At 42.6% G+C, this 27,822-nt stretch overlaps 1 protein-coding gene across 2 annotated transcripts in view; it reads left to right on the top strand.

Moving 5' to 3' along the window:
• Positions 1–27,822, top strand: part of ANXA6 (annexin A6) — a 139,319-nt gene that overhangs the window by 7,435 nt on the left and 104,062 nt on the right. For both annotated transcript variants that reach the window (XM_073621111.1, XM_073621110.1), the window contains exon 2: positions 18,740–18,788. In XM_073621111.1, the coding sequence (XP_073477212.1) occupies positions 18,777–18,788 (12 nt within the window). In that variant the 5' untranslated portion in view covers positions 18,740–18,776. The remainder of the gene's footprint in view (positions 1–18,739; positions 18,789–27,822) is intronic.

Genomic DNA, 27,822 nt, shown 5'->3' with positions numbered 1-27,822 from the left:
ATGTAACATATGATAAGGGCTTGTTTACACATGCATTGCCCTCCGTAGAGTGATCCGCAATGGATCGCTTTTCAGATTGTGTTATCCAGGTGGTGAGGAGGCAATATGTCCTCTCCTTGTCACCTGTTTTAACCCATAAAAGTCTGCACCACCACACCACAACCGCATGCGTTGTATGCAGTTGCAGGGCGGTTGCAGCACTGCTCCATTCATTTGAAGGGAGTATAATTCTTGCGGAACTGCAAAGCAATACATTGTGGCCACGGCAAGTATACAAATCCGTCCAGCTGCCTTTGCAACTTAAAGGGGTTGGTAACTGCCTGTTTTTACTGCTCTCCAATCGTGAGTGTAAATTTATGCTTACTGACTGTATATGTGACCTTTAGGGTAAAGCAGTTGTGAGACAACAGTGGAGGTAAAGAGGATCTCTCTGCAACTCCACAATTCCTCATCTATGTATTCCTAAAATCTACACAGCTGTCTTTTATCATTAAAAGCCGTCCTTCAGCTCCAGGTATGTGACTTTGCCTAAGCTGAGATGATACCATCAGTCTGCTGCAGGTAGGAGGAGGCATTTCCTCAGTCCCCTCTCCCCTAGTGATTGGACTACAACATAGTAGTCTCAGCATGTAGTAAGTCATAAGATGAGAGGCTGCAGCAGAGGCTTATCTGTGTCAGACATTTATAGACAACCAAAATCTGCACAGAATGTAAACAAATAAATGTATAGCCTGCACCCACTGTAGCTCTTGCTATACTTTATTTACCTGAGGGAATACAACATACAGTCCTCCAGGCTCACGAGTATAGACCCAGGCACCTGAATGTACATAAATGTGCCTTTTACGAGCCAGTATATCAGTCCAGGAAGTAGGTACTGACCCTAGAGAATCCTGGAACAAAAATAGCTCCATCCTTCTGATAAGACATGCACATAAAAGTATCATCAGGGGTTCTGTGAGAGGTAATAAATACCCATAAGGCTCGGTTCACACATCGGCGGCACGACTTGCAGGTCGCCTCAGCGAGGCGACCTGCAAACGACTGCCGGGGCGACTTGCGAGACGACTTCTGCATAGAAGTCTATGCAAGTCGCCCCAAGTCGCCCCCAAAGTAATACAGGAACCTTTTTCTAAGTCGGAGCGACTTGCGTCGCTCCGATTAGAACGGTTCCATAGCACAGAACGGGAGGCGACTTGTCAGGCGACTAGGTCGCCTGACAAGTCGCCCCAGTGTGAACCGAGCCTAAATGTGCATTCACACTAAAGTAACCCGTAGTGTGCACATGCATTATGTAATACGTTAATGTGCATTCATTTTTTCAAGGATTGCCTAGGTGGATGCAGCATCAGTCCGATGCTGCAACTGTCCCCTACCGGCTCTAGAGCTGAGAATCAAGTGATCAAACACTGCTGATCGTTCGGTTCTCAGAGCTCCGTGAGCAGAGATCTGGTGACTGAAGTGCTGGGCTGTGGAGGGGGTATAAGTGGCTGGCTAAGGCTCCCAGTGGCTCGCTGAGAGACTGAGCTGGGTGCCGGTCCAGGCATGTGGGTGGATCCCGACAATATGGTCATGATCTTTCCCCAGCTTGGATGGTCTTTGTGATGTCAGCTGACAGCGTGCTTCACCCCGCTGTCTGCTGAAAACGGGTCACCGGAGTGCAAAACGAGCTTTGTTCGTACTTCTCCTGTAACCTCCCTGGCGGTATGATTATGTCAGATTTTTGCGTCTCAAAGCGGTACATTGTTTTGCATAGAAACTTGGCGTTTTATATTTTAGGCCTGTAATTCTTAGTAATAAAACACTTAAATCTGTCAAAACAAGGGTCTAGTAGACATCCCGGGTATGATAAAGTTTGAAACACTAAACCATAAATTATAATATAATAAATAACTATAAAAAAAATAATAATATACGGTAATAATAATAACAACGTGAATTTCCCCACGATTCACTATTGCTTAATTCTGTGAGTGATTCTAATTTACTATCGCTGTTTTCTAGCTGGTCACAAACCACTTCTGACGTAAAGGGACACTTTTTGGTTGCCATGGACAATCTCCAGTTTCCAGGCAGAAAGAACAGTCTATATAATATAAAAGTGCATGCAGGGCATAGGACAAAGCACTGGGGACAAAAGGGAGGTGAAATGACTTCATACAGTAATGTAATCTGTAAGAATACAATGTACTGTATGTGTTATGAATTTTGTACTTTTTGAATTTGACGCCAGTCTCCACCCCCATGCATTGAGACGCTCGCAGGGCACGAAGCCCGGCACACAGAGGCATTGGGCGGAGGACACAGCCTGGGGACAAGGTAAGTATACTGCACCAGGATCCTGAGATGCAATTCCGAGTGTGGCTCGGGCTTACCGCTAATGGTACTGAAATTTAACCCCGAGCCACACTCAGGAATACCGCCAGGGAGGTTAAAGCTTCATGTACACGGGATGTTTTTACAACCTCTCCTGAATGATTTACCTTGACAGATAGTAACTCACGTTTAAAACTTCTGTTTTGCTGCATTTACATTTTGCCGCGTTTGCTTTTAGAAGCGTTTAAAAAAAAGAAGTAAAATGCCTGTAAACGCAACTCGTGTTTAGCCACGTTTAGAAGCGGTTGACGCTTGAAATGCCTCTAAACTCAGCTTCTGAACCCATTTTTTGCATTCCAAAAAAAGCCTCTAAACTCAACGGCCTAGAAACGACTGTAAACGACCCTGTGTACATGTACTGATAAGATAACATACAGGAGAGTTCAGGAGCAGTTGAAAAAAATGCCCAACTGCTCCTAAACGTCCGTTTACCAGCAGCAGTGTACATGAGGCCTAAGGCAGCCATAATCCGACATCCTGAACAGTGTCTTAAAACCCCTTTCACACTGGGGCGCTTTTCAGGCATTTGTGCGCTAAAAATGGCACCTGAAAAGCGCCTCTCAATCCACCTCAGTGTGAAAGCCTTTCACACTGGGGCGGTGCATTTGCAGGACAGGAAAAAAAGTCCTGCAAGCAGCATCTTTTGGGCAGTGTGGGAGCGCTGTATACACCGCTCCTCCACTGCCCCTGCCATTGAAATTAATGGGCACCACTGCTGAAGCGCCTGCAAAGCGATTCGGCTGCGGCACTTTACAGGCACTTTTAACCCTTTATTCGGGGGTTAAGAGCGTCCCGATAAGTGCTGAAAAGTGCAGCTATAACAGCAGCAAAGCGGCGCTAAAATTAGCGCCGCTTTACCGCTACACTCCCCGCCCCAGTGTGAAAGTAGCCTTACAGTGCAGGACACATCTCCTCCATTACACAGCCCCTGAACAGTAGTCTCTACAGAGCGGAGCACTTTACTGGAGCTATCACAAACCCATTGGGTTCATTTACTAAAGCCAGAAAGTTCTAAATCTGGTGCAGCTGTGTTTGGTAGGCAATCACCTTCTAATTTCAACTTGTTCAGTTAAGTCAAAGACAAAAAAAATTTAAGCTGATTGGTTTCTCTGCAGAGCTGCACCAGATTTTGCACTCTCCAGTTTTAGTAAATCAGATCCATTGAGTCCAGCCATCACTTCCCTTACTCTTCCATGAGTCCCCTGGGCAGTGGGTCCTCACACATGGAGTCTCTGCCAACCCAAGCCCTGAAGAGCTGCTCCACTTCCAGCTACAGACCTCCTAGATGAAGGTCAGGGGGAGTTACATCCTTCTGCTACCTTCCAGTTGAGTTCTTCAATAAATTCTCTTCCCAGTTCAGCCCTGCAAAAGGCCTTCTTTCTCTAGACACACGTCACATGCCTACATAGTGTTGGCCAGGGGTGACCTGTGCCCATACCCTAACTGGCTCCATGCACTGCAAAAAAAGGGCACAGACTCCACCCACTACATCACCAGGGAAGTGGCACTATTTAACGGGCACTACACCTACCAATAAGCCTCCTCCTGCTGCCTCCTGGGATTCTGACATCACATATCCCAGGAGGCATCAGCTGTCCCACAGACCAAAAAGATGCACCCCGTCATTGGGGGACTGACTACAAGAACTGCAGATAACCAAGAGCTGCAAGAACCAGAGACAATCAGCTCCCCACGATGTACGGGAGGAAGATGGTGGCACAGGAAGGGACCTGTATTAGGAGAGTTGCGTGAAAGAAGAGGACAATGCTGGATCCGTTGGGTTTGGAAGTATATTCATGGAACACAAAAAGAAACACAATTGAGAAAGGCCACCTGAGCTGACATTTTTGGGGGATGTTAAAATTCCTCTGTCAGCCACATCCCTGCTTCAGTTTTTTCCGCAGTATGTGCCCCTAGTTTTTCACCATAAAAACTGTTCTCCCAGGTTAACATCTCTCATAGGGCCTGTGTTGAAAGGTTTTTAAGGAGGTAAACAGCAGATCAAATACCTGATGATGACCTACTGATGTCAATCTGATGCTATCGACACAAGTTTAAAATCTGTTAACACAGGCACATATACTGTAATTTCTATGTAAATAGTTCATTTTTAATATAGCAATTTGTGACATACAGTCCATGTTACTTAAATTTACATAAATGAATACATAAAAAGTATCAGAATTCCTTTTTAACCATTATCTGCTCAGACTTTGCAGTATATATGGCACTATTGGTTGTGTAGTCATTTGTGTGACTGGGTCCATTCACTATTTACTGTATATGATCAACAAATGACCACTTTGTAACATAAAGTAGGCTTTTTACTCTAAGGTTTGCTTTAAAATAACTAGTCATTAAAAAAGGAATGTTCACAAAATACTCCACTCGTGGAGGAGAGGCTTCTTTGTACGAGCTCCAGCAGCTGCTAAACAGGCTTCCATTTAGATTTATGTGATAGAAAGAAATATACTCATAACCCCCCTGCTGCCACCAATGGAGCACCAGCCGCCACTGCTGTACACCCTGTAAACTGGGCTGTGCATGTGCAGTTTAGTGTACACTATCAGCAGTGCCAAAATTAATGAACGCTTGGGCATATGTGGGTGTGACATCATCTTGGCCTGGCCAGTGAAAATGGCCAAAGATCTGTGTCAAAGATCTGGGACACCACGGTGCTAGAGAGAAGATGAGCATAGTTCCTCTTTGAATCATCTGCTGAAAATGTGTTTGTTCCCACATATCCATTTTGGCTGCATGATACTACCGGAGTGTTGGTGATCCATCTATACATCAAGCGTGATTGACTTCCTGTGTAATTTTAGGGGTCCACTCGTTTTGGTAAGCGAGCATTTCTTCTGACGGTGGAGGGATTGTCACTCAGTTCTTTGTGGATTGGATTCATCTTCTCATGTGGCCCTCCTTTATACTCTTTGGGATCTGTGATTCCTCAGTGGACTTTTATATTTGATTTTCACATATTGGACATGACTGCTGAGAAGCATAGGCTCATTTATGACAAACCAATAACCAATACCTTGCCCCCCCAAAAAGACACAGAAGCTGATTAAGGAAATAGGGTAAGGCCACAGCTTTATTGAACTTTTAAAAGTACTTTAGTCTTTACAAATGTACCAAACTTTACAAATGCACCAAACAACAATGCCAGCCACAGTAATCCATGTGCACCCATAAAACATAAACTCACATAGTCTAAAGCCTTGTACACACGATTGGATTTTCCGCAGACAAAACCTCTGACTTTTGTCCGAAGGTGTGTGCCTGGATTTTGTCTTGCATACAAATGGCAAGGAATTGTCGGCCAAAGAACACGAACGTAGTGGCGTACTACGTGGTTTTTCAGCTCCTAAGAGCCGCCCTTTGGGCTCCTTCTGCTAAGTTTGTGTTAGTGGAAGTTTGGTGAGTGTTCATTTGCGCTTTTAATTCCACGCTTTTCAGTTTGCGCTTTTCATGTCGTGCTTTTCAGTTTGTTTCTGAATGGCCGTTCGTCAACCAGAAATGTTGCGTAATCGGAGGAGATAACGTGTTATTTATTATTGGCCTTGAAGTTATTGCTTTGACTGCGGGTGCTCCAGGAGAATAATCCGGAATTATCTCCGGAGGACGTACCCCTGCTTTCACTAACTCTTGGCATTGTTGCCCCCTATATTAAGAAGCAGGACACATGCATGAGGCTTTTATTTTATTTTTTGGTTGAATAATAATGATTTGATTTGGTATATTTTCTATATTTTTGGATGCATAGAATGCACTTTTTGGTTAAGTTCTATTGGTAGATAGCATGTCTAATTTTATTTGTTTTCCTTTTTTAATGCACAATAAAAAAATTGTGGAGAATAATACTTGGCTATGTGTTTTACTTCAAATGACAGTTTGGGAGTAGGCAGTTACATTTAAAAAAATACAATGTAAAATTAACAAGGAACACCAACATAGTTGTATTTTTGATCTTAAAACCTACAGGATAATGGTGTTGTGGTAACTTTCACCAAAAAAAAAAAAAAACAACAAGCATAATAATATTATTCTTGATATCACTAGAAAAAAAAAAGCCTTTGAAAATTCGTTTGCAATAACTCCATCGGTATCACCAGCAAAGCAGCTTCATTATTATCCCATTAAAGAAGAAGAGAATTGTGTGCTGCATTTCGAGATTTCATAATTTTCCACGTCACGAATGTTAATTCTCCATTACGAACGCTAGTTTACAAGACCGACCGCTTCCGGCTCGTCCTTGCTTCCGAGCATGCGTGTTTGTACTTTGGACTTTTGTCCATCGGACTTGTGTACACACACTCGGAAAATCCGACAACACACATTTGTCCGCATAAAATTTGAAAGCCTGCCATCCAACATTTGTCCACAGAAAATCCGACAACAACTATCCGATGGAGCATACACACGGTCGGATTTTCCGCCAATGGCCTGCCATCACACATTTCTCATCGGAAAATCTGATCGTGTGTACGCGGATTAAGAGGCCTGTCCTTACCATAAGTGCCAGACAGGCATTAGACTGACCCCAGAATTTAACTTGAGGGTATAACCCATAAAGCAACATCAATTGCTGGCAAGGTCAAAACTGACAATAAAGCTGTGACAAAACATCACAAAGGGCGGGAGGGTGGGCAACTCTTGTGATAGCTGAATCTCCTCAGAGCAGTTGGATGTGCCTAAGGGAGCTACTTAACTTCCCTTTTAGGTTCACACCCATAGTGATGCCATGCTTCCAGCAGTCAAGGCTCCCTTTCCCTAAAGGCGGTTCAAGGGGCATTCATTAATATTGCGCTGCACTTTTTCTATTACATCTGCTGAATATGCTTAAAAAAATGGAGAATTTACTATCACTTTCGAGAGGAGCCATACTTTAGGGCCCATTATACAGTAAAAGGCAGGGATTTACTGTACAGGCAGCTGTCAGTTGAAGGCCCAGGAAGAGGCGGTGTAATGCGCAATTAAGCGCTCCTCACTGTGTTCTTTTTTTTCCCCAACTTTTATTGAAATGTCAAAATTATATTTTATTCATTTCTATGTATTTCTGTGCATTAAAATAGACAGTACATGGAGCCTTCTGGTGAGTTTTGGTTCATTGCGGAAAAATGCACATACAGTATACATTTTTCCGCAACACACTGTTTGACACTAGACACTGTCCATTACACTGCATCTCACTACCCACACTCCGGGTCATCCCATTCATAGAAATCGGGACAAGCTGTGAAGGCAGCAGAGCCCCACGGAATTCTCCTTAATAGAGAGTTCTTTTATTAGAGGAGAGCCGGTGACAGATTTTCATTAAGTTTCATTGCCTTCCGCTGGCATCAGAGTGCTGAGCGCAGGGCACAGGGTGTAAGGCATAACGTTGTGCGTGTTTTTTTAGCAGACATGCCTCCGTATTTCTGCATTTTCACTTCAAATAATTTTTATAATACATTTTCATCAAAGTTATAGAGAGTCACATATTATTTTTATATTATACAGGATTTATATAGTGCCAACAGTTTGCGCAGCGCTTAACAAAATGAAGGCAGACATTACAGTTACATTACAATTTGGTACAAGAGGAATCAGAGGGCCCTGCTCGCTAGAGCTTACAATCTAGGAGGGATGGTCAATTGATACAAAAGGTAATAGCTGTGGGGGATGAGCTGATGGAGAAAGTAAAACAGTGTATTAGAAGCAGTATAAGCTTCTTCTTTAAAGAGAAGGGTTTTCAGGGATCGTCTAATGATGGATAGATTAGGGGATAGTTGGACAGATTGGACTAGGGAGTTCCAAAGGATGGGAGAAGCTCTGGAGAAATCCTGGAGGTGAGGATGGGAGGAGGTGACAAGAGAGCTAGAGAGCAGGAGGTCTTGGGAGGACTGAAGAGAGCGGCTTGGTTGGTATATTGAGACCAGGTTAGTGATGTTGCTGGGGGCAGAGTTGTGGACGGCTTTGTAAATTATTGTTAGTACTTTGAATTTTATTCGTTGGGTGAGTGGAAGCCAGTGCAGGGATTGGCAGAGAGGGGTGGAGGACACTGAACAGTTGGTAAGGTTGATGAGTCTTGCAGAAGCATTCATTATGGACTTAAGGGGGGATAGTGTATATAAAGGTAATCCAATGAGGAGTGAGTTGCAGTAGTCGAGGCGAGAGATAACCAGGGAGTGAATTAGAAGTTTGGTGGTGTCATTGGTTAAAAAGGGTCATATTCTGGACATGTTGTGGGGGCTAAGGCAGCATGATTTGGACAGGAATTGAATGTGGGCCTGAAGGTACAGTTCAGAGACTTAGGTTACCCCTAGCACCCTGGCATGGGGACGGACCATAGTTGTGCCATTGATCTTGACAGAGAAGTCATGGGAAGGGGCACGTGGGGGAGGAAATATTATGAGCTCGGTTTTAGATAGATTCAGTTTTTACTATCAACATTTATTTGACGTACAATAAGAAATTTTAAAACAAGACAACGTCCATGTCTTCTTTGATAGGAAACTTGGAGATCCCACACACCCATGGGACCGCCATGTGTTTGTGGAGAAGTTAAACCACAAACCATACTGTTGAGTGTAATCCCGCCTTCCAAGGACATCCCAGTGCTTTTTTTATAGGCTTCTAAGAGGCAATTTTCTGTAGCTTACAGACACCTTCATTATGCATATGCACATAAGAACACACACTTAGGCTATTCAACATTTTTGCTCAAGATTCACAGAACTCTCAGGTTTACCCATTTTTCTAACTGACTCGTGTAAAATTTGTGGATGTTGGATAAATCTTCTAGATTGTAAGCTCTAACGAGCAGGGCCCTCTGATTCCTCCTGTATTGATTTGTATTGTAAGTGTACTGTCTGCCCTCATGTTGTAAAGCGCTGCGCAAACTGTTGGCGCTATATAAATCCTGTATAGTAATAATAATAATAATTAAAAAAATAGTCAAATAGACCTCTTGGCCTCTCTCTTGTAGTAGTGTGTTTGAGTCCTCCAGAGTTGAGGGGGTTACTTTAGCTGATGTCGTCCTTTCCTGTAAGATTTCATAGTTAGCTGAACATGGTCTACAACCGTCTAAATATAGCTCAGCCCCGGCCCTTCAATGCTTCTTTCATGACTAATCTTCATTGCTACTCTGCATGAGTCTGCAAATCCGGACACCTGACACAGGCAATGCAGCAGAAGGATGTACTACAGGGAATTAATGCTGCTGACCAACATGAAAACACATCTCTGCATGTCCAGACTAATTCTTTGCTGTGTCTGCTGCAGTTATTACTTATTCAAGGGTCTGTTCCCCCAAAGTTGGAATTTTAGAAACAACAGTGGATGAAGTTATTATTCCTTTCCTCAGTAACTTCAGCAGACACTCACTCCCTGCCCCCCACCATTATGGTGTTTGACGTCAACTGCATTCTGCACTATGCAAAGTAAGTACAACTCCACAAGGCCTCAACGCAGCTAAAACAAGTGGATGGGAAAGGGACTTGGTATCAGAAATCTTCTGACTCTTCTACCTGAAGGATATTCAAACTCAAAAGTTACTTCAAAGGTTACTAAACCCGCAACACGAAAATCATGTACAATATATGCAGTAAAGCTGCTTGTTATACTCTCTGTGGAACCTAAGGGGTTAATCGCATACTAGCTCATTATGAAGTACTTACCTTAGAACGAAGCGTCCGCACCGCCTCCCGGTCAACGCTGAGGGAGCTGACATGTTCCCTCTGCGTTTCTTCCAAATTCACAGCTCTGGCGCTATGAGTGGCCGGAGCCGCAATGACGTCACTCCCACGCATGCGCGGGAGTCCTCCGTTCCGGCAAGGAGCACAGAATTTCCTGCACGATCTGCCGTACCTTCAGAGCGCATGCACTGCTGATGTCAAACGCTGCATGCAGGGTGAATATCTCCTAAATCGTGCAGGTTTAGGAGATATTCATTTTACCTACAGGTAAGCTTTAAAATAGGCTTACCTGTAGGTAAAAATCACCAAGCGGAGGATACAACCGCTTTAAGGCCTTTACACAGGCTGCCTGCAGCGGGGCTGTAAAGTGAGCTTGTGCCCTCTGCTTGCAGCTAAAGAGCAGATCCCCAGAGTGTATGAGGCCTAAAGCCTACACTATACCAGCCATTCTCGACCAGGGTTCAGTGGAATCCTAAGGTACCATCAGAAGTTGATAGGGGTTCCTTGAGCTGTGACTGATTGACCTCCCATCTGATGGTGCCTGCATAAATTTGAGGCCAACTTCACCTGGCAGAGCCATTGACGCCAATGATCTTTTAAGCGGTCTGTAAGTATGATATTCTGATCACTGTAGGGTTCTATTCTTCTCAATTGTCACCAGTATAAGAAGCCTTCTTCCCACTGACCCCCATTTAAATAAATTAGCAGGGGTTTCATTCAGGACACACCATCCGCAGCACATGTTCAGCCCTTGGGTCGCACAGCGCCATTGGCTTTTATGGTACAGGTGGCCATCTGACACTGTGCAGCTTGGCTGCCAGCATCCTAGGAACCAAAGACACTGTGTAGCCTGGCCGCTAGCTTCCTAGCAACCAGGTGGTATCCAACTCTGGCACGGTCTTAAATATACCTGCACCGGTCACCAATTTTACTTGGACTGAAAGTGAGGGGTCTTACAAAATGTTACAGTTGTCACTGGAACAGAAGAAGAGGGGATATATTTTTATGGAAACACTGGCTTCATTGATAACTGTCAAAGCTGAAGTCTCCATAACTTGTGGGGAGATTTCCTTTCACTTCCTGTTGTCTCTAAAGCTGGGCATAGATGGTGGATAGAGGAATCTCTCCCCGCTGGGACATTGCATTTTGACAGCAGCTCCCACTGCTGTCAGAATACACAGATCAGCAGCTGCAGCTGCTGATCGACAAAAAGTTTTGCAGCAAGTTGTTTTGGCAGAATTTGATCTTATAATGGGCCACACACAGATTGAAATTCAGCTAGTCCCTGCTAAACTGTCCATCCAGCTTAAAGCAGGCTATGAGGGAGAATCTCTTGAACTAAACTACAGATGGCAGATTAAATCTGAGAGAGAAATAAAATGTGGTGCGGAGCTTAACATCCATGTACCATCCATTATTGAATTAATAGAGAGACCTGCAATATCCTGGCAACCAGCACAATATAGCAAGACTAAAAAAAAGCTAAAAGGATTATAGCAATAGATTATATTAACAGTAAATGCAATCCAATCCACAGAAGATATAATTATATGCATGTTTACCTCTTTTGCTGCTGCTGATATAATTAGAATGGCATTTAAGCAGCAAGGAATTTCTTTACATTTTTACTCATGGCTGTCAACCTTCTACTAGAAGTTATTCAGGTTGTTGTAAAGCCCCCTGATCACTTTTACATGTACATCTACATGTACGACAGTTGAGCCATATATATATTATATATATATCGCTGTGCACATCAGTGAATGAAGCTTATAATTCTAGGTCCATCATGCACTACTTATTCTAAACCGATGGAGCTGCAAAAGCTTTTAACACTTTTTCTAAGAACAATTTTAAGGAATGTCGTTTTTCACTGTTTTATGGGAGCTAAAAACGTTGAGGCATGAAAAATGTGGTATCTGATTATTTGATACACATTAGCACCGACAATTGATGGGCCATAGGAGCCTATGGGTTACATCGCCGCTCCCAAGTATTCCAACCGTTGTCAAACGCATTCTCCCCTCCCCTGCAACCGCCGCTGGCTGACACAGAGGAAGTCACTTGACCAGGCCGGAGCAGCCAGAAAGTAAGTAAGTATACAGTATACATCTTTATTACACAGATTAGTCAGCATAGGTGTCAGAAAGTTGAGAGGGTACATTTTTAAGATGTTAGGTTTTGCCTAGAATTCTACTTAAACCAAGGTGCTGTTTATTATTATGGTCAGTTCCATCCTCACTATTGGGTTCCTCTTTCTTTATGAGAAAGACCAAGAGTTAAGTTATCCCTGAATACAATGGAGGGAGTAAATATTTGATTTGCTGCACCAGTCAGCTTTGTGTGCTTGTCCTTCACACTCAGCTGTTGCAGGACATCAGTGTTGGTGCCATAGAACATCTGCTCCATTCCACAGTGACGATAAGTGGGGGGCTCTCCGGGGTTGGTGTGGGTGAGATCTGCAGAAAGAATGAACTGTTAATTCTTGGGATAGCAGTGCCGACTGCAAGGCGTAAACACACCAGACTGTTATGTCCTCGTAGAATTTTTGCTTTGAGTACTATGCTTTACTATGTGATATACAGAATGTACTATTTGGACTTACTATAGAATGTCAGAAAGGCATTCAAATCCAAATAGTTTACATATATATTACACATGATGTGCTAAAAATGTTGTGACCAAATTTAACTCAAAATTCTGAATTAGGCCTCTACACATTGCTATATATCCTTATATATTTGTAGCAAATGTTTGCAAAAAAACAGGGATTGTTGGTTCGCATATATTGAAATACATGTTCAGTTTGCCCAAATTAACATAGCGTTGGATGCTCAGGTCCAATAAAAATTGCTGTAGTCATGGTGCCGCCAAATGGTTGCAGCATGGTATTTCAATGTATAATCCCCTTAGGATCGAAAAAAAAAAAAAAAAAAGGATTCAGAAGGTGCAGTATTGCCTCCTGAACACCTTCAACTCACTGTAAACCGTCTCTGAAAACCGATCCACTGTAGTTCGCTTTTAGGAGTGGTTGTAAAGCCCGTTGCCCATGTAAAAGGTGTCTTCATGGGACGGGACATAAATTGACATAACACAAACTTGCCATGATCGACTTACTGATATAAGCCATTTTCACACAGGCCCTACCACCAAAGCAGTGGCTTCTAGGTGTTCAGGAGGTTATCCTGCCATCTCCTGAAAGCCCTTTTTCTTTTTTTTTTTTTTGAGGGGACTTTTTTTTATCCCAAGGGGGGTGAATGAAATTTAAATACTGCTCAGCAAACGCAAAAAAGTGTTTTGCTCATGTTTGCAGTCCCATTGATCTCATTAGGTGAGTATGACTGGCAATGCTGTCTGTCAAACATGATCAGCTCTGTTACACCTGCCATTATAAGGTTCTACTTCTAATCCTGTAGTTCGGATCCTGACTTTACTACCTAGTGCAGGTCTGATTTAGTTTGACTTTGATATTGGCACTTGGGTTTTCTTGACTTCATGGCTAAGTTCCAATACCCTTCACCCTCTTGTCCAGTGAGTGTCTCATCTGGCCACTGAGAGGCTCTTATTGGCCAAAGGACCTATTCATGAAGCCAGAACCCACCCAATAGTTTTAAAACTGTCGGCGCTACATAAATCCTGTATAATAATCATAATAATAATAGCAAAATGAAATTAAATCAGAGAGGGGCACCAGTTTTTCTGGGTAATAAAGGTAATAACACAAGTGTCTGCTCTCAGGCATGACATTTTTTTACCATTAAAACTGTAACATGCAGTACAGGTACACTTTAAGTTACTCTTCAGACTAAGCTTCCTTTACACTGCATACAGAATACAGGCTTGGTTCCAAGAAAGTTGAGTCACACATAACCCCCCCCTCCCAGTCGTGATGGGCTACAGGGTCTCCAGGAAGACGTGAGAGACTGAGCCAAGATTTTACAGTGTGAATAATATTCCATAAAAGGGTTCACAAGACTATCAACGAGCCAGGAGGAGGGAAAGCCCAGACAGACTGGAGTGATTCAATGAGTGATGGGGTCAATGTACATTCTCTCTGAATATTGTTTATATCTTATTGTCTTGCACTCCTTTCCATTAATAGACTTATGTAGGAAAATGTTAGGCAAGTGAAATGTTTAAATCCAATTTTCAAGCTTTTCAAAGCTGCAAAAAAAGAGCTTTCGACTCAAGATTTGCACTTTTAATTTTGATTTTGCATGGACTTGAGCAAGGTAAATACTTTTGTTACATATACTGTACATTGTTATATCCCCATTGAGGAGATTGCACTTTCTTTTCCATCCTAGTGACAGCAGGACAAGAAATATCTGTTTTCAGATACAGGCAATAATGATAACCTGACAGAGGTGCTAATCCTTCCCCATATTTTTGTTGCAGTTTGTATCCCTCGTGGAGAGAATTCTCATCACCTTCTGCCCTAACAGGAAGTGAAGGGAAATTTCACCCGTGGGGAAATAAAAATCTATTAGGGGTTCTATCCTCACCATCTCCCCTGCTCAGTCAAAAAAAGTTTTGACTCAAGTTAGGCTTGTAGGGCTCATTCACATGGGCGCTCAGCCCCGGAAGCAGAGCCTGTGTGTCTTGATCTGTATACCTGTTCTTGCATACTTAGTTCCCTTTTGTATAAGGGTTTGCCAGTTGGACATTTTTTATGCACATCTTTGTATGCACATTTTTTTATGCACCTTTTATGAACTGAATCGTATTTTTTTCACTTTATGAGTCATTTCATCAAATTTTTGTATTTATTTTTATACACTTGTTTTTGCAGGAGTGGACTCTATGCCCTTAAATTTTTGTCATGTGTATTTTTTCACTGTGAATATTCTTATAGATTAGCGCACCTGTTTCTTTTAATTATCTGTTCTTGCATACCCGTCAAACTCGGTTGCACGGATGAGTCGTAACAGCCGATGCACATTCATTCACTTTATATAGGCTGCCTGCATATGGTCCAGCACTAGTAAAATAGTAAACAAATGGCTCTGTGCAGGCCTCGGTATACTGTTCCTGACGTCTTCATGTCCAGAACTGATCTATGGGCATGATGACGTCAGGAGCAGTCCACCACACAAGACCGCTAGGCTGCAGGGGGGCAGGAGCCGAAGGGTCTTGTGCTGGGAGGCTCAGGGGATTGGGTGAGTATATCTCAGCTCTCTGAACTCCAGACCAAAACCAGCCCCACTGCATGATAAAAAAAGGGATAGTTTGTGTATGTTTAGTTGTAAGCCTGAGGTTAGGGATTATACTAGGCTAGTATTGGGATCAGGGATTAGGGTGTTTATTTCATTTTTTAGGGCTAATTGTAGGATTGGGTTTTAGGGTAGAGATTAGAGTAGAGATTTAAAAAAAAACTGCACAGACTAAATCAAGCCCTCATTTATGTCTGAATCTATAGGCATTGTGGAGAAATTCAGTTTTAAATTTCACAACAGAGGTAGTGCAGTTTTTTCTACGACAGCAGATGTTAGCAGGCTGCCAGCCTTCTAATTTAAACAGCCAGCAGATGTTTAAAAACTGTTAGGGCTAATTTACCTTCGTGGCTGTCATTACCACTGCTCAGAAAAACAATCTTACAGGTGGCTTGGAGGCAAAATGTCAACTCCGGGACACCTGTTTTAACTTTTAAAAGGACACATCACACCGCAAAAACCACATGCATTACACATGGGTGCAAATTTGGTGTGGCACAGCCCCATTCACTTTAGATGTTAAGAGCTATCTTCAGGGGTTAGGTTACGTGTTAGCATGTACCATGGTTACATAGTCAGAATGAGATTCTACACACGTCTTGTGAGGAAAAAAAAAAACGTTTTCAAAAGTGGTTCAATTTGTTTTAAAATGAAAAAAGTTGCCTACTGGTACTCAAAGGCAGTTTTCTAAGTTTCTGGATCAACAACCCACAATGTTACTGCTTAGAAGTAGGAATATTAGTAATCATGCATATTTTGTGCAACACATCCCGTTCACTTTTTTTTACAATCTACTATGTCAGTTTGAACCAGTTTCCACGAAAGACTATTCAACATTTTCTTAGCTTGTCAAAGTAAAGAACTCTTCCCCAAGCCAAAGACAGAGATATACAGCCTTCCCCACAGTAAGGCCCCTTTCACAGTTCATTTAGCAGGGAATCCGTCAACAGACACTCTGCTGAATCTGAGCAGAATGGGACCATTGTCACTTTTATGGCATCTTTGTCCTTTTACTGTTAAGCTCCATTTAAAAAAATGGAGCTTTCTGGAAGCATAATAGATCTAAGGGTGACCAGGTTTAAATGGACCTGAATCCATTTACATCAGATTACTTTTGTTCCATCACACTTAGGTCAGAAAAAGGGACGAAGACCTTTTCTAATTTTTTTTCTGGATTTGTACAAACGTGGAGTTAAGCAGATGTAAACAGAAACACATCGTTTTACATTCATCCGCTCACAGGGGGAATCTACTAAAACTGGGGTATGCTCTGTCAGCTTCCAGGTTTTATTGTCAAAGCTTAATTGAACAAGATAAAGTTGGAAGCTGATTGGCTACCATGCAGAGCTGCACCACATTCTGAGTGCTCCAGTTTTAGTAAATCTCCTCCATAGACTAGGGTTGCCACCTGTCCGGGATTCACCCGGACAGTGCGGGTTTTGAATCTTGTGTCGGGGTTTCAGGCAGACTGAAACCTGAACACATTATTCAGACTGGCTGTGGCTCCCTGAGTAACCAAGATAATCACACACAAATCTGTTGCCACCTGGGAGCTGCGGGCAGCTGTCTGCATGCTATGCGCACCACATTTCTTCTCTCCTTGGGGCACCCAAAGATGTCCCAGGCCGCTAAAGTGTTCGGGTTTGGCTTAAAGGAAAGGTGGCAACCTTACCATAGACGCACATGGAGCTTTTGATTAGGCTCACCTAAAAAACTGACTGGTGGACCTGATCGGTCTGCAAGGCCTAATAAGTGAGTTCTACTCTCAACGATTGAGCATAAATTAAATAAATAAACCAATTTGAATGGCTGGATGAGGTAAGCATCCTGTAATGTCTGTAGACACATTTATGAGTTTGCGTACATGGGCTTCTGATTTGGAAGAGAATCAAATGCAGTAGGCTTTTGTCTTCCGTTGACTTGTGTTGTTTTGTTTTTGTTTTTAATTCTTTTTATTGGTTTTAAAGAATTAAGTGGTACAAAAAAGTGCCTCTGGGCATTCTCCGGCTCGAGGTAAACAACAAAACAAGCACCTCTAATTATCTCCACTCAGCTCAGTTAGAAGCAGTACACAGTTAAGAAATACGTTTTGAAATAATGAACAATGGAACGGCCTCTGCATTATCCCCAGTACCCATGGTCCAGGACATTATAAACATTAATGAATATATCACATTTATTTCCCTAGATAACCACTGAGATTCCTCAGATCACCATTGTGATGAAATCATAGAGGGTGCAACCACCTAATAACTATAATATCAGATACTATGTGGTCCTGGATGGAGAATCTAGCCATAGGTCCCAATCTTGTTGAACTTTTGAGAACACCCATGAGATTCATAAGTTGTTTTATAAAGGGGTATTACCTTATTTAACCTGAATTTTCCTAAATTGTAAGCTAGGGGCCTCATTAGACTTCCACTTCAAGATAATGGCCTTACGGGCATAAAAAAGCATCAGACTGACCAGTGGTGGCTGGTGGTATATTTTTTGGGGGGGCTGCAAACAATGCACCCACAGCCATCACCCCCCGGTCGGTCAGTTACCAGTCCCACACTTACCCCATCTATGGCGCGGGCAGCGTTTCCCTCCAGGTGGCGGCTTCCCCTGCGTCTCCTCCCTCCTCCTCCTAGGCCAATAGGATCACTTCTTCTTTCGGCCAGTGGGGAGACGAGTCTCAGGACCCGCTTCCTGATTGGCCGGGAGGAGAATCAGTGTGACAATAACAAATATTCATTCACTATTGTCACACAACTGGGTGGGCTCGGGGCACAGTGCTCTGTGCCTCGAGCCCACCCTTTTTTTAAGCCCATTAGAGCCTCTGGCTCCAATCACGTGGTTCAAAAGAAAACAAAAAACCCTATTGGAATCCATGCGTCCGGCTCCCCGCATATAGATCAAGGCGCTGGACGCATAGAAAGGGGGCAGAACCCCTGCGCCCTGCATTATGGGCCACCACTGAGACTGACAAGGGTCCTAAGAGCCTGACGGGGGATCAATGCGCCCACCAGCCCGAGCAAACATACATCAACAGGGGGATCTCAGGGGGTGAGCTGTGTAACGGAACCAGCAACTTCAGACAAAAAGTTTTAATATTTGGGCAAGTCCAGAAAATGTGGTGAAAATCCACATGGTCACCCACACAACTCCAACACTGAGAGGAGACCCCTTTGACTTGTGTTTGAGTAGCTTTGAACTTCTATAGACTTTCTTCTGAGATGGTTATAGTCAGCTCATGAGTTGCTTTGCTTCTAATTTGTGTTTCACTGCTTCTGACTTGCTTCGAGTTGCCTTGTATAGGGAAGGAATGGCAATCAAGTTGTAAACAAATGAGCGTGTAGAAAAGCCCTGCTACATAGGTTTAAAGCAGACCTGAAGTCAAAAATAAAGATCGCTATGTTATTATTGTTTCTTGTTGTGTACTTTGTTAAACAAATACTGAAAGTATGTTCTTTTGTTTCTCAACAGATCTTTATAACTTCTCATTGATCTCAGCAGAAGCATCATGTCATCAAAGGTAAATACATGGAAGGAGGGTAGGGAAGGAAGGATATCCAGATGCTGTTTATACTGAATCTTGTTAGCGCAGATTTGTGCCAGATGCATTAACCTCTTGCTTACCGAGCACTTAAACCTCCCTGCTACCCAGACCAACTTTCAGCGATGTCACACTTTATATGACAATTGAGCGGTCATACAACACTGTACCCAAATTAAAATGTTATCCTTTTTTTCACACAAACGGAGCTATCAGCGTGAGGAGAAAAAAGAGCCGATTACCGGCTCTGTTTACGGCCCATAATCAGCGGTCATTGGCTGACTGCTGATCACGTGGTAAGGGGTCGCGATCGACCCCTTACTCTGATCTGTGATCAGCCAAGTTTCATAGACTCGCTGATCACAAAGCGCGCCCCCCTGCAGCGGGTGCGCAGACCACTCAAGCACGGGAGGACGTCCAGAGACGTACATTGATTTAGGCCCTGCCTCTCGTGCGCACTACAGGATACAACAAGCGTTGGATTATGTTTACCCGCATAAGTACGTACAGGTCCGTGCATCCCCGTGCAGGCAGTCCCATTGATGTTGGGGCACAGCGGTTGTACAGACACAGCCGTTGCTCCTAATTTTACATCTGTGCAGGGCACCGAATGCACACTGTCTGCGTTTGGAGCCTTGGGAGCAGCAGCTGTATCCATGTAGCCACTGCGTCTTAGTTGACATGAATGGAAATGCCTGTGGATGCACACAACATATGTGCTGCCCCGTGTGGGTAAACACGGCCCCCGCACAGGTATATGCTGTAGTACTTCCATGTGAGCCAGACTTTAACATGCACTAGTCCTTTAAGGGCATGCTAGCTAGAGGAAAAACCACCTCAGACAGGGGCGGACTGACCATTCGGCCACTCGGGCACTGCCCGGGGGCCCCATCAGGGTTGCCAGCCTCAGTAAAACCAGGGACAGTATGTAAAAATCTGTGTTTTTTTTTTACATCTGTCTCTGAAATGTCCCTTACCGACATTCTTTTGGTCTAAAAATTCCGAGATTATAGCTGCCCCACCTCTCCTGTACCTTCTCAGCCAATAGAAACATGTCTGTGTATACTGTGTGTACACGTATGTGTATACTGTGTGATTGTATACTGTGTGTGTGTGTATACACTGTGTGGCCCTATAATCTCTGATTGCCTGGCAGCCCCATAATCTCCTATTGCCCGGGGGCCTCATGAGTTGTCAGTCCGCCCCTGACCTCAGAACTACTTCACTTTGATTAATAGATGCTGAAAATTTAGCAAATGAGCAAAATGTGTTTCTAATCACACTAGGAGGTGGTAGCATTCTCATTGTAGGACGACATTATGACAACTAGAGCAAAGAAATGTGGACTTGTAGCAACCAAACTTATATTGTATTTATACTTCCCCTTACAGAGAGTAAATGCCTAGAAATAGATCTACTTTGTGTATTAGAAAAATGTTGCATCAGTCCTTCCATTATGGAAAAACAGAGGGTACCCTGACTGGGCTCACCCCATCAATACTGGAGTGAGGTTAGCTTAAAATCTTTCTTTACAGAAAACAGATAGTGAATTCCACGGCTAACTGGTCAGTGGACATCATAACAGGTCCATGTGAACTGTGACATCACAGTTAACATAAATCGTCATAAAATTAGTTAGCACGTAGATGGTTTGAATGGACTCTTGCAATGCAAAAAGCAGTGGTGATTGGCAAAGTGTACTGCTCTCCTCCAGCAACCAATCGGATTTCATTCTCTGATTAGACTACTGTACATGTACATTTACTTGGTTTCTCTGGACTACTACATTTTGAACATCATCATTTCTCTTTGCACTTATTATTTGTAAACATTCTTTGTTTTATTAAATTCTGGTCACATAAATTGTGTTTTTTTACATAATTTTCAATACTAGGACTATTAATAGAGTGTACTTCTTGGAATGTGTAGTGTCGAGCAATAGAGTATAGAGAAAGGTGGTCATTTCCCAGTACAGCCTTATTAAGATCTTGTGCCAAGGCATGCTAAGAGCGTTGCATCTCCTCCAAGATGGGATATTTATAGTAGTGAGTCAACCGAGATGATTCAGAGAGGATTGGAGGGACAAGAATGTTATTCTGCCAAGAAAATAGAAGAGGTCGTATGAGAGACAGCAGACTGCATGACCCAAATTCAAATGTTTTATTCTGGAATATGGACAATATCTGGATATTTAGATTTTAAATTCGGTCTGTGCTGAGATTTACTGCTCAGTCTTGGCCATCCTGCTTCTTGCAATAATACAGTTATTAAAAAAAATGTCAAACTTGTTTTGCAGAAAATGATGATACTATATCCTGCAGTAGCTAATCGTGTCACTGGATGCCCAGGCATTGGTCACATGATCTTAGCTAATGGGGGTTTAGGAGCCTATAATTTAGGAACAGATGTGCAATCAGCAGTGCTGTTTGAAGTTTGATCCCATCTTCATCTAAGGTCTGATTCACATCTATGCAGGTTGCAGTTTGCATATTGCAGGTGCATTTTTGCATTTTTCAATACAGGCTTTTGATCCATTGAAGTCTATGGAACCAAAAACCAGAAAAAGTCCCTGGCCCTTTCCATAAAATGCACAGATGTGAACTACATCCATAGGAAACCATGTTAAATGGACTGTAGTGTGTTTCTGCAAAACTGAAAACGCACTAAAAAATGCACAGTTGTGATCCAGGCCTTAGAACATTATTAGCTGGTATGGGAGCTTAAAGCAGTATTTTCAACATTATTAGTAAATATTAATATTAATATTAGAGCTGGATCTCAAATTTTCCAACAACAAAATCCGTTGTTGGAAATTCCGATCGTGTGTACACAATTCCGACAAACAAAATTCCATGCATGCTCAGAATCAAGCAGAAGAGCCGCACTGGCTATTGAACTTCATTTTTCTCAGCTCGTCGTATGTGTTGTACGTCACCGCGTTCTTGGTGTTTGGAATTTGACAACTTTTGTGTGACTGTGTGTATGCAAGACAAGTTTGAGCAAACATCCGTCGGAAAAAAAAAACATGGATTTTGTTGTCGGAATGTCCGATCGTGTGTACGCAGCATAAGGCCTCATACACACGGTACGAAAATCAGAAGGGAAAAGTCTGAAGATGAGCTGTCTGTGGATTTTCGGATTGCTAGTACGGTGCATTCGACAAACGATTTGACTTTTTCATCAGACAGAAGCTGGATGTGTAGGCTATAAAATTTTTGTTGGATGTAAACTCAACATCTGATTTTCGGATGGTCAGTACAGAAATCCGTCACACAAAAGTCAAAAGTACAAACACGCATGGTCAGAATCAAGAAACGAGCCGGAAGAGTTTGGTCTTGTAAACTACCGTTCGTAATCTAGAATTAACATTTGTGATGCGGCAATTGATGAAATGTCGAAATGCAGCGCACATTCTCATCTTCTTTAAAGGGATAATAATGAAGCTGCTTTGCTAGTGATACTGATGTAGTTATGCCAAACTTATTTTAAAAGGCATCTGTTTTGTACAATCTGAAAATCACGAATCAACGCTCAGCGAACTTCTACTAACACGAAATTAGCAGAAGGGGCCCAAAGGGGGGTGCTTGAGAAATGAACTTCCTCTTTATACTCTCATAGTACGTCACTACGTTCGTGTTTGTCAAACGGCAATTTGCAGATAGTATGCTAGACAAAATCCTGCACACGCCCTTTTGACAAAAATCAGACACTCGGTCGTCCAACAATCAGACCATGTGTACGAGGATTAAGAGAGAAAGTGTGTTACTGGCCAAACCATCAAGTGAAATAAAGGAAAAATAAATAAAAAGAGTAAACTAATGCAGCCACCACATCTAAAGATTTGTAAGTTGCATATATAAAATTATTTTTGGGTTTAATTTTGATATATACTATATTTAACCACTTCAGTCAGGTTTTTACCCCCCTTCACGACCAGGCAATTTTTTGCGATAGTGCACTGTGCTACTTTAACTATAGACGCTGTACCCAAATAAAATTGATGTCCTTTTTTTCCCCACAAATAGAACTGTCTTTTGATGGTATTTGATCACCTCTGCGGTTTTTATTTTTTGCGCTATAAACAAAAAAGGAGTTGAAATTTTGGAAAAAAAACAATATATTTTCTTTCTGCTTTAAAACATGTCCAATAAAAAAAAATGTAAAAAATCTAATTTCTTCATCAATTTAGGCCAATATGTATTAAGCTACATATTTTTGGTAAAAAAATCCCAATAAACATATATTGATATTGGTTTGCGCAAAAGTTATAGCGTCTACAAACAATGGGATATTTTTATGGAATTTTTATTTATTTATTTATTCTTTTTTTTTTTTTTACTAGTAATGATGGCAATTAGCAATTTTTAGTGGGATTACAGTAGACAAATGGGACACCTAACTGACACTTTTGACACTTTTTTGGGGACCAGTGACACTAATACAGTGATCAGTGCTAAAAATATGCACTGTTACTGTACTAATGACACTGGCAGGGAAGGGGTTAACACCAGGGACAATCAAAGGTTTAAGTGTGCCCCTAGGGGGTGCTTTTCTAACTGTGTGGGGGATGGTTTGACTGGGGAAAAGAAAGAGGTCCATGTTCCTGCTCAGCAGGAACACATGATCTCTCTCTTTCCCACTTACAGAATGGCGATCTGCCTTGCTTACATAGGCAGATCGTCGTTCTGCCTCTTCCAGGTACAATCACGGGTGGCCAGCGGACATCTGGACAAGGCTATATACAAATATTAGGCACATACGGAGCAGGAATCTTCTATCAAAAGTAACCAGGTTGACCACTATAAAGCTATATACGGGTTGCTTTTTCCATACTTCAAAATTACAAACATACTGTACAGTGGGGACGGAAAGTATTCAGACCCCCTTAAAATTTTCACTCTTTGTTATTTTGCAGCCATTTGCTAAAATCATTTAAGTAAATTTTTTTCCTCATTAATGTACACACAGCACCCCATATTGACAGAAAAACACAGAATTGTTGACATTTTTGCAGATTTATTAAAAAAGAAAAACTGAAATATCACATGGCCCTAAGTATTCAGACCCTTTGCTCAGTATTTAGTAGAAGCACCCTTTTGATCTTATACAGCCATAAGTCTTTTTGGGAAAGATGCAACAAGTTTTTCACACCTGGATTTGGGGATCCTCTGCCATTCCTCCTTGCAGATCCTCTCCAGTTCTGTCAGGTTGGATGGTAAACGTTGGTGGACAGCCATTTTTAGGTCTCTTCAGAGATGCTCAATTGGGTTTAAGTCAGGGCTCTGGCTGGGCCATTCAAGAACAGTCACGGAGTTGTTGTGAAGCCACTCCTTCGTTATTTTAGCTGTGTGCTTAGGGTCATTGTCTTGTTGGAAGGTAAACCTTCGGCCCAGTCTGAGGTCCTGAGCACTCTGGAGAAGGTTTTCGTCCAGGATATCCCTGTACTTGGCCACATTCATCTTTCCTTCGATTGCAACCAGTTGTCCTGTCCCTGCAGCTGAAAAACACCCCCACAGCATGATGCTGCCACCACAATACTTCACTGTTGGGACTGTATTGGACAGGTGATGAGCAGTGCCTGTTTTTTTCCACACATATCGCTTAGAATTAAGTCCAAAAAGTTCTATCTTGGTCTCATCAGACCAGATAATCTTATTTCTCACCATCTTGGAGTCCTTCAGGTGTTTTTTAGCAAACTCTACGCGGGCTTTCATGTGTCTTGCACTGAGGAGAGGCTTCCGTCGGGCCATTCTGCCATAAAGCCCCGACTGGTGGATGGCTGCAGTGATAGTTGACTTTCTACAACTTTCTCCCATCTCCCGACTGCATCTCTGGAGCTCAGCTACAGTGATCTTTGGGTTCTTCTTTACCTCTCTCACCAAGGTGCTCTTAGTAGCCTTAAGTGCAGCAGAAATTTTTTTGGTAACCTTGGCCAGATCTGTGCCTTGCCACAATTCTGTCTCTGTGCTCTTCAGGCAGTTCCTTTGACCTCATGATTCTCATTTGCTCTGACATGCACTGTGAGCTGTAAGGTCTTATATAGACAGGTGTGGCTTTCCTAATCAAGTCCAATCAGTATAATCAGACATAGCTGGACTCAAATGAAGGTGTAGAACCATCTCAAGAATGATCAGAAGAAATGGACAGCACCTGAGTTAAATATATAAGTGTCACAGCAAAGGATCTGAATACTTAGGACCATGTGATATTTCAGGTTTTTTTTTAAATAAATCTGCAAAAATGTCAACAATTCTGTGTTTTTCTGTCAATATGGGGTGCTGTGTGTACATTAATGAGGAAAAAAAAAATTTAAATGATTTTAGCAAATGGCTGCAATATTTCATCCCCACTGTATTTTTTTTGGGGGGGGGGGGGGGGGGGGGGGATGGGGGACAAAGATTTGTTCCGAGAGGGGGATTTCAACAGAGGGTGGGTTTGTACTGGGAGGAGGGGGAATCAAGACTCATCCACCCTACCAACCGTTCAGCGTCCTCCACCCCTCTCTGCCAATCCCTCCACTGGCTTGCATTCACCCAACAAATAAGATTCAAAGTACTATCAATAATTTACAAAGCCATCCATAACTCTTCCCCCAGCTACATCACTAAACTGGTCTCAAAATACCAACCAAGCTGCTCCCTTCAGTCCTCCCAAGACCTCCTGCTTTCTAGCTCCCTTGTCACCTCCTCCCATGCTCGCCTCTAGGATTTCTCCAGAGCTTCTCCCATCCTTTGGAACGCCCTACCCCAATCTGTCCGACTGTCCCCTAATCTATCCATCTTTAGACGATCCCTGAAAACCCTTCTCTTTAAATTAGCCTATCCTGCTTCTCACTAATGCACTGTTTTACTTTCTCCATCAGCTCATCCCTCACAGCTATTACCTGTTGTATCCATTGATCCTCCCTCTTAGATTGTAAGCTCTAATGAGCAGGGCCCTCTGCCTTCAAAATTTAACTATCTGCCTTCATTTTGTTAAGCACTGCGCAAACTGTTGGCACTATATAAATCCTGTATAATAATAATAATATTAATAATAATATATGCTTAGGGGGTAATCATGCAGATTACTGCTCAGTTTTTTTGAGGGAATATTTGTTGACACATAATGCTCATGCATCTTGGGGAACGCAGTTTGGCATGTTCGCCCTGGGCTCTAGTTGACCTTGTCCCAGCACTGGTTGGTTGCTTAGTCTTCCTCCACACAGCACTTTTGTGCAGAGTTATATATTTCACTTTGCAGTTCCCTTGTGCCATGGGGGAAAAGCAGAACCTCCCAAAGAAAGGGAAGAGAGAGAAGAATCATCTCAATAATAATAAACTGGGGAAGTGAAAATGTAAACATAAAGTTCAACCAAGGTCAACTTAATACAACTGATTGATTTTTTTTTATCTTTGGACAATTTAAGGGATGATCTGACCACCCTACTGGCCATACTTAGGAAGAGACTGTTACACAACATAAACAACTTGGGGAAAGCTATGCAAAAATTTCTGAGCCCATTCACACTATTGTGACCATTATCGTGTGGTGCGTTAAGGGAGAGCATTCACATTGATCTTATCAAGCCTCAATGCACAAAAAAATTCACCTGCACTACTTTTGGGCAACACAGTGCACAGAGCATTCATCACATCTGTGTGTTTTGGGTGAACTGGAAACTGATGTTTACATTTGTTTACACATTTTATGTACATAAGACTGCTGTTCACTGCAATGCTGTTTTACAGCGTGTTGTGCATGCACTTTAATGCATAACACGCCTAGGTCTGATAGTGGCGCTCCCATCTGCAGGTTGTTAAGCCAGCTCACACACCCAGGACCTACTGTAATTAGACAGCACAGTCAACATATCATATTCATAGATAAATGTACATTCACACCATTCAACTAACAGGCTTAAACATCTCTTTGCTAAATATAGCATAAAATGTAAAAGCGAGGACCAGAAATCTGATCAAATGTCCAGTACTAGGGTTTGCCTGGGTAACTAAGAGAACCACATCCTCTGCTGGAGGTCTTTTAGTATGAGACATCCCAAGCTGAACACTCTGAAGCAATACTTTTAAAGCCAATTAAATTAAAAACATCTCTGGGACATATGGTATGGGAACTTACGGCCAAATTCAAGTTATACTTAATGAGACAAAAAAGTGTTGCAGTAGAGCATATCAGGTGAGTCTTCATTGACATCCTTCTCCTAGGGGCAAGTAAGAATCTGGTGCATGGCACATCGTTGACAGTTCTAATCCTGCCGCTCCTGGCATGGAAGAAAGAGATGAGGGCCAAAACCTTCTGGTAAGTCAGCTAAAATGGGTCGATAGAGCAGACTTTTTGTCTAACTTTGGCCCAATCCAGTTATAGATTCAGCTTGACCATCTGGGAAGTCTCTACTCTCAGCAATGGAGGGAAGGTCTCCTTAGCCTTTCATTGAGTATCTGTTACCCAGTTGAATTGATTTTGATAGAAGTCCAGGCACTGCCTCTGACACTGCTGTCTGTTCATTGTATACGTTTCTACTCACCACCATCAACTTTCTTGCATTCCAGACCATTGTAGATCCTGGGGTTCTCTTTGTTCTGGTGGTATCTGGAACAGGAATTGTCACAGTGCACCCATGGGGTCGTTTCAAATGTTACCTGGAGCTACTCTGGACAACAGAACTTCAGTTCCTCCAGCATGGTAAAATGCTTCTTTGGGGAACACCTTCGGGGAACACCTTGAAGCACCTTTAGTTTCATCCAACTCCTATTCTTGTGCTATATCTTTTGTGGTACTGTACAGAACACTGCCCATTCTCGATCTCCCTGGAGGCATACACCACTCTTTCTCCTTTTGAGCAAGATGCTTCTCCTCTGTACTTCCCACTTCCTAGAGGATTCCAGTTCCAGAGGCATCCAGCAACACACTGCCCTCTCTCACAGAATCTATGATGTCTTTTACTGATTGGTAGCCTATCCTGCTGACTACGCCACAATTGTGGTGTCTCCTAGTGGCATTTTGTTGAGCCATT

Source organism: Aquarana catesbeiana, linkage group LG03 (assembly GCF_042186555.1).
Source record: "Aquarana catesbeiana isolate 2022-GZ linkage group LG03, ASM4218655v1, whole genome shotgun sequence".
NCBI classification, from domain to species: Eukaryota; Metazoa; Chordata; class Amphibia; order Anura; family Ranidae; genus Aquarana; species Aquarana catesbeiana.
This window is presented reverse-complemented; position numbering and strand designations above follow the sequence as displayed.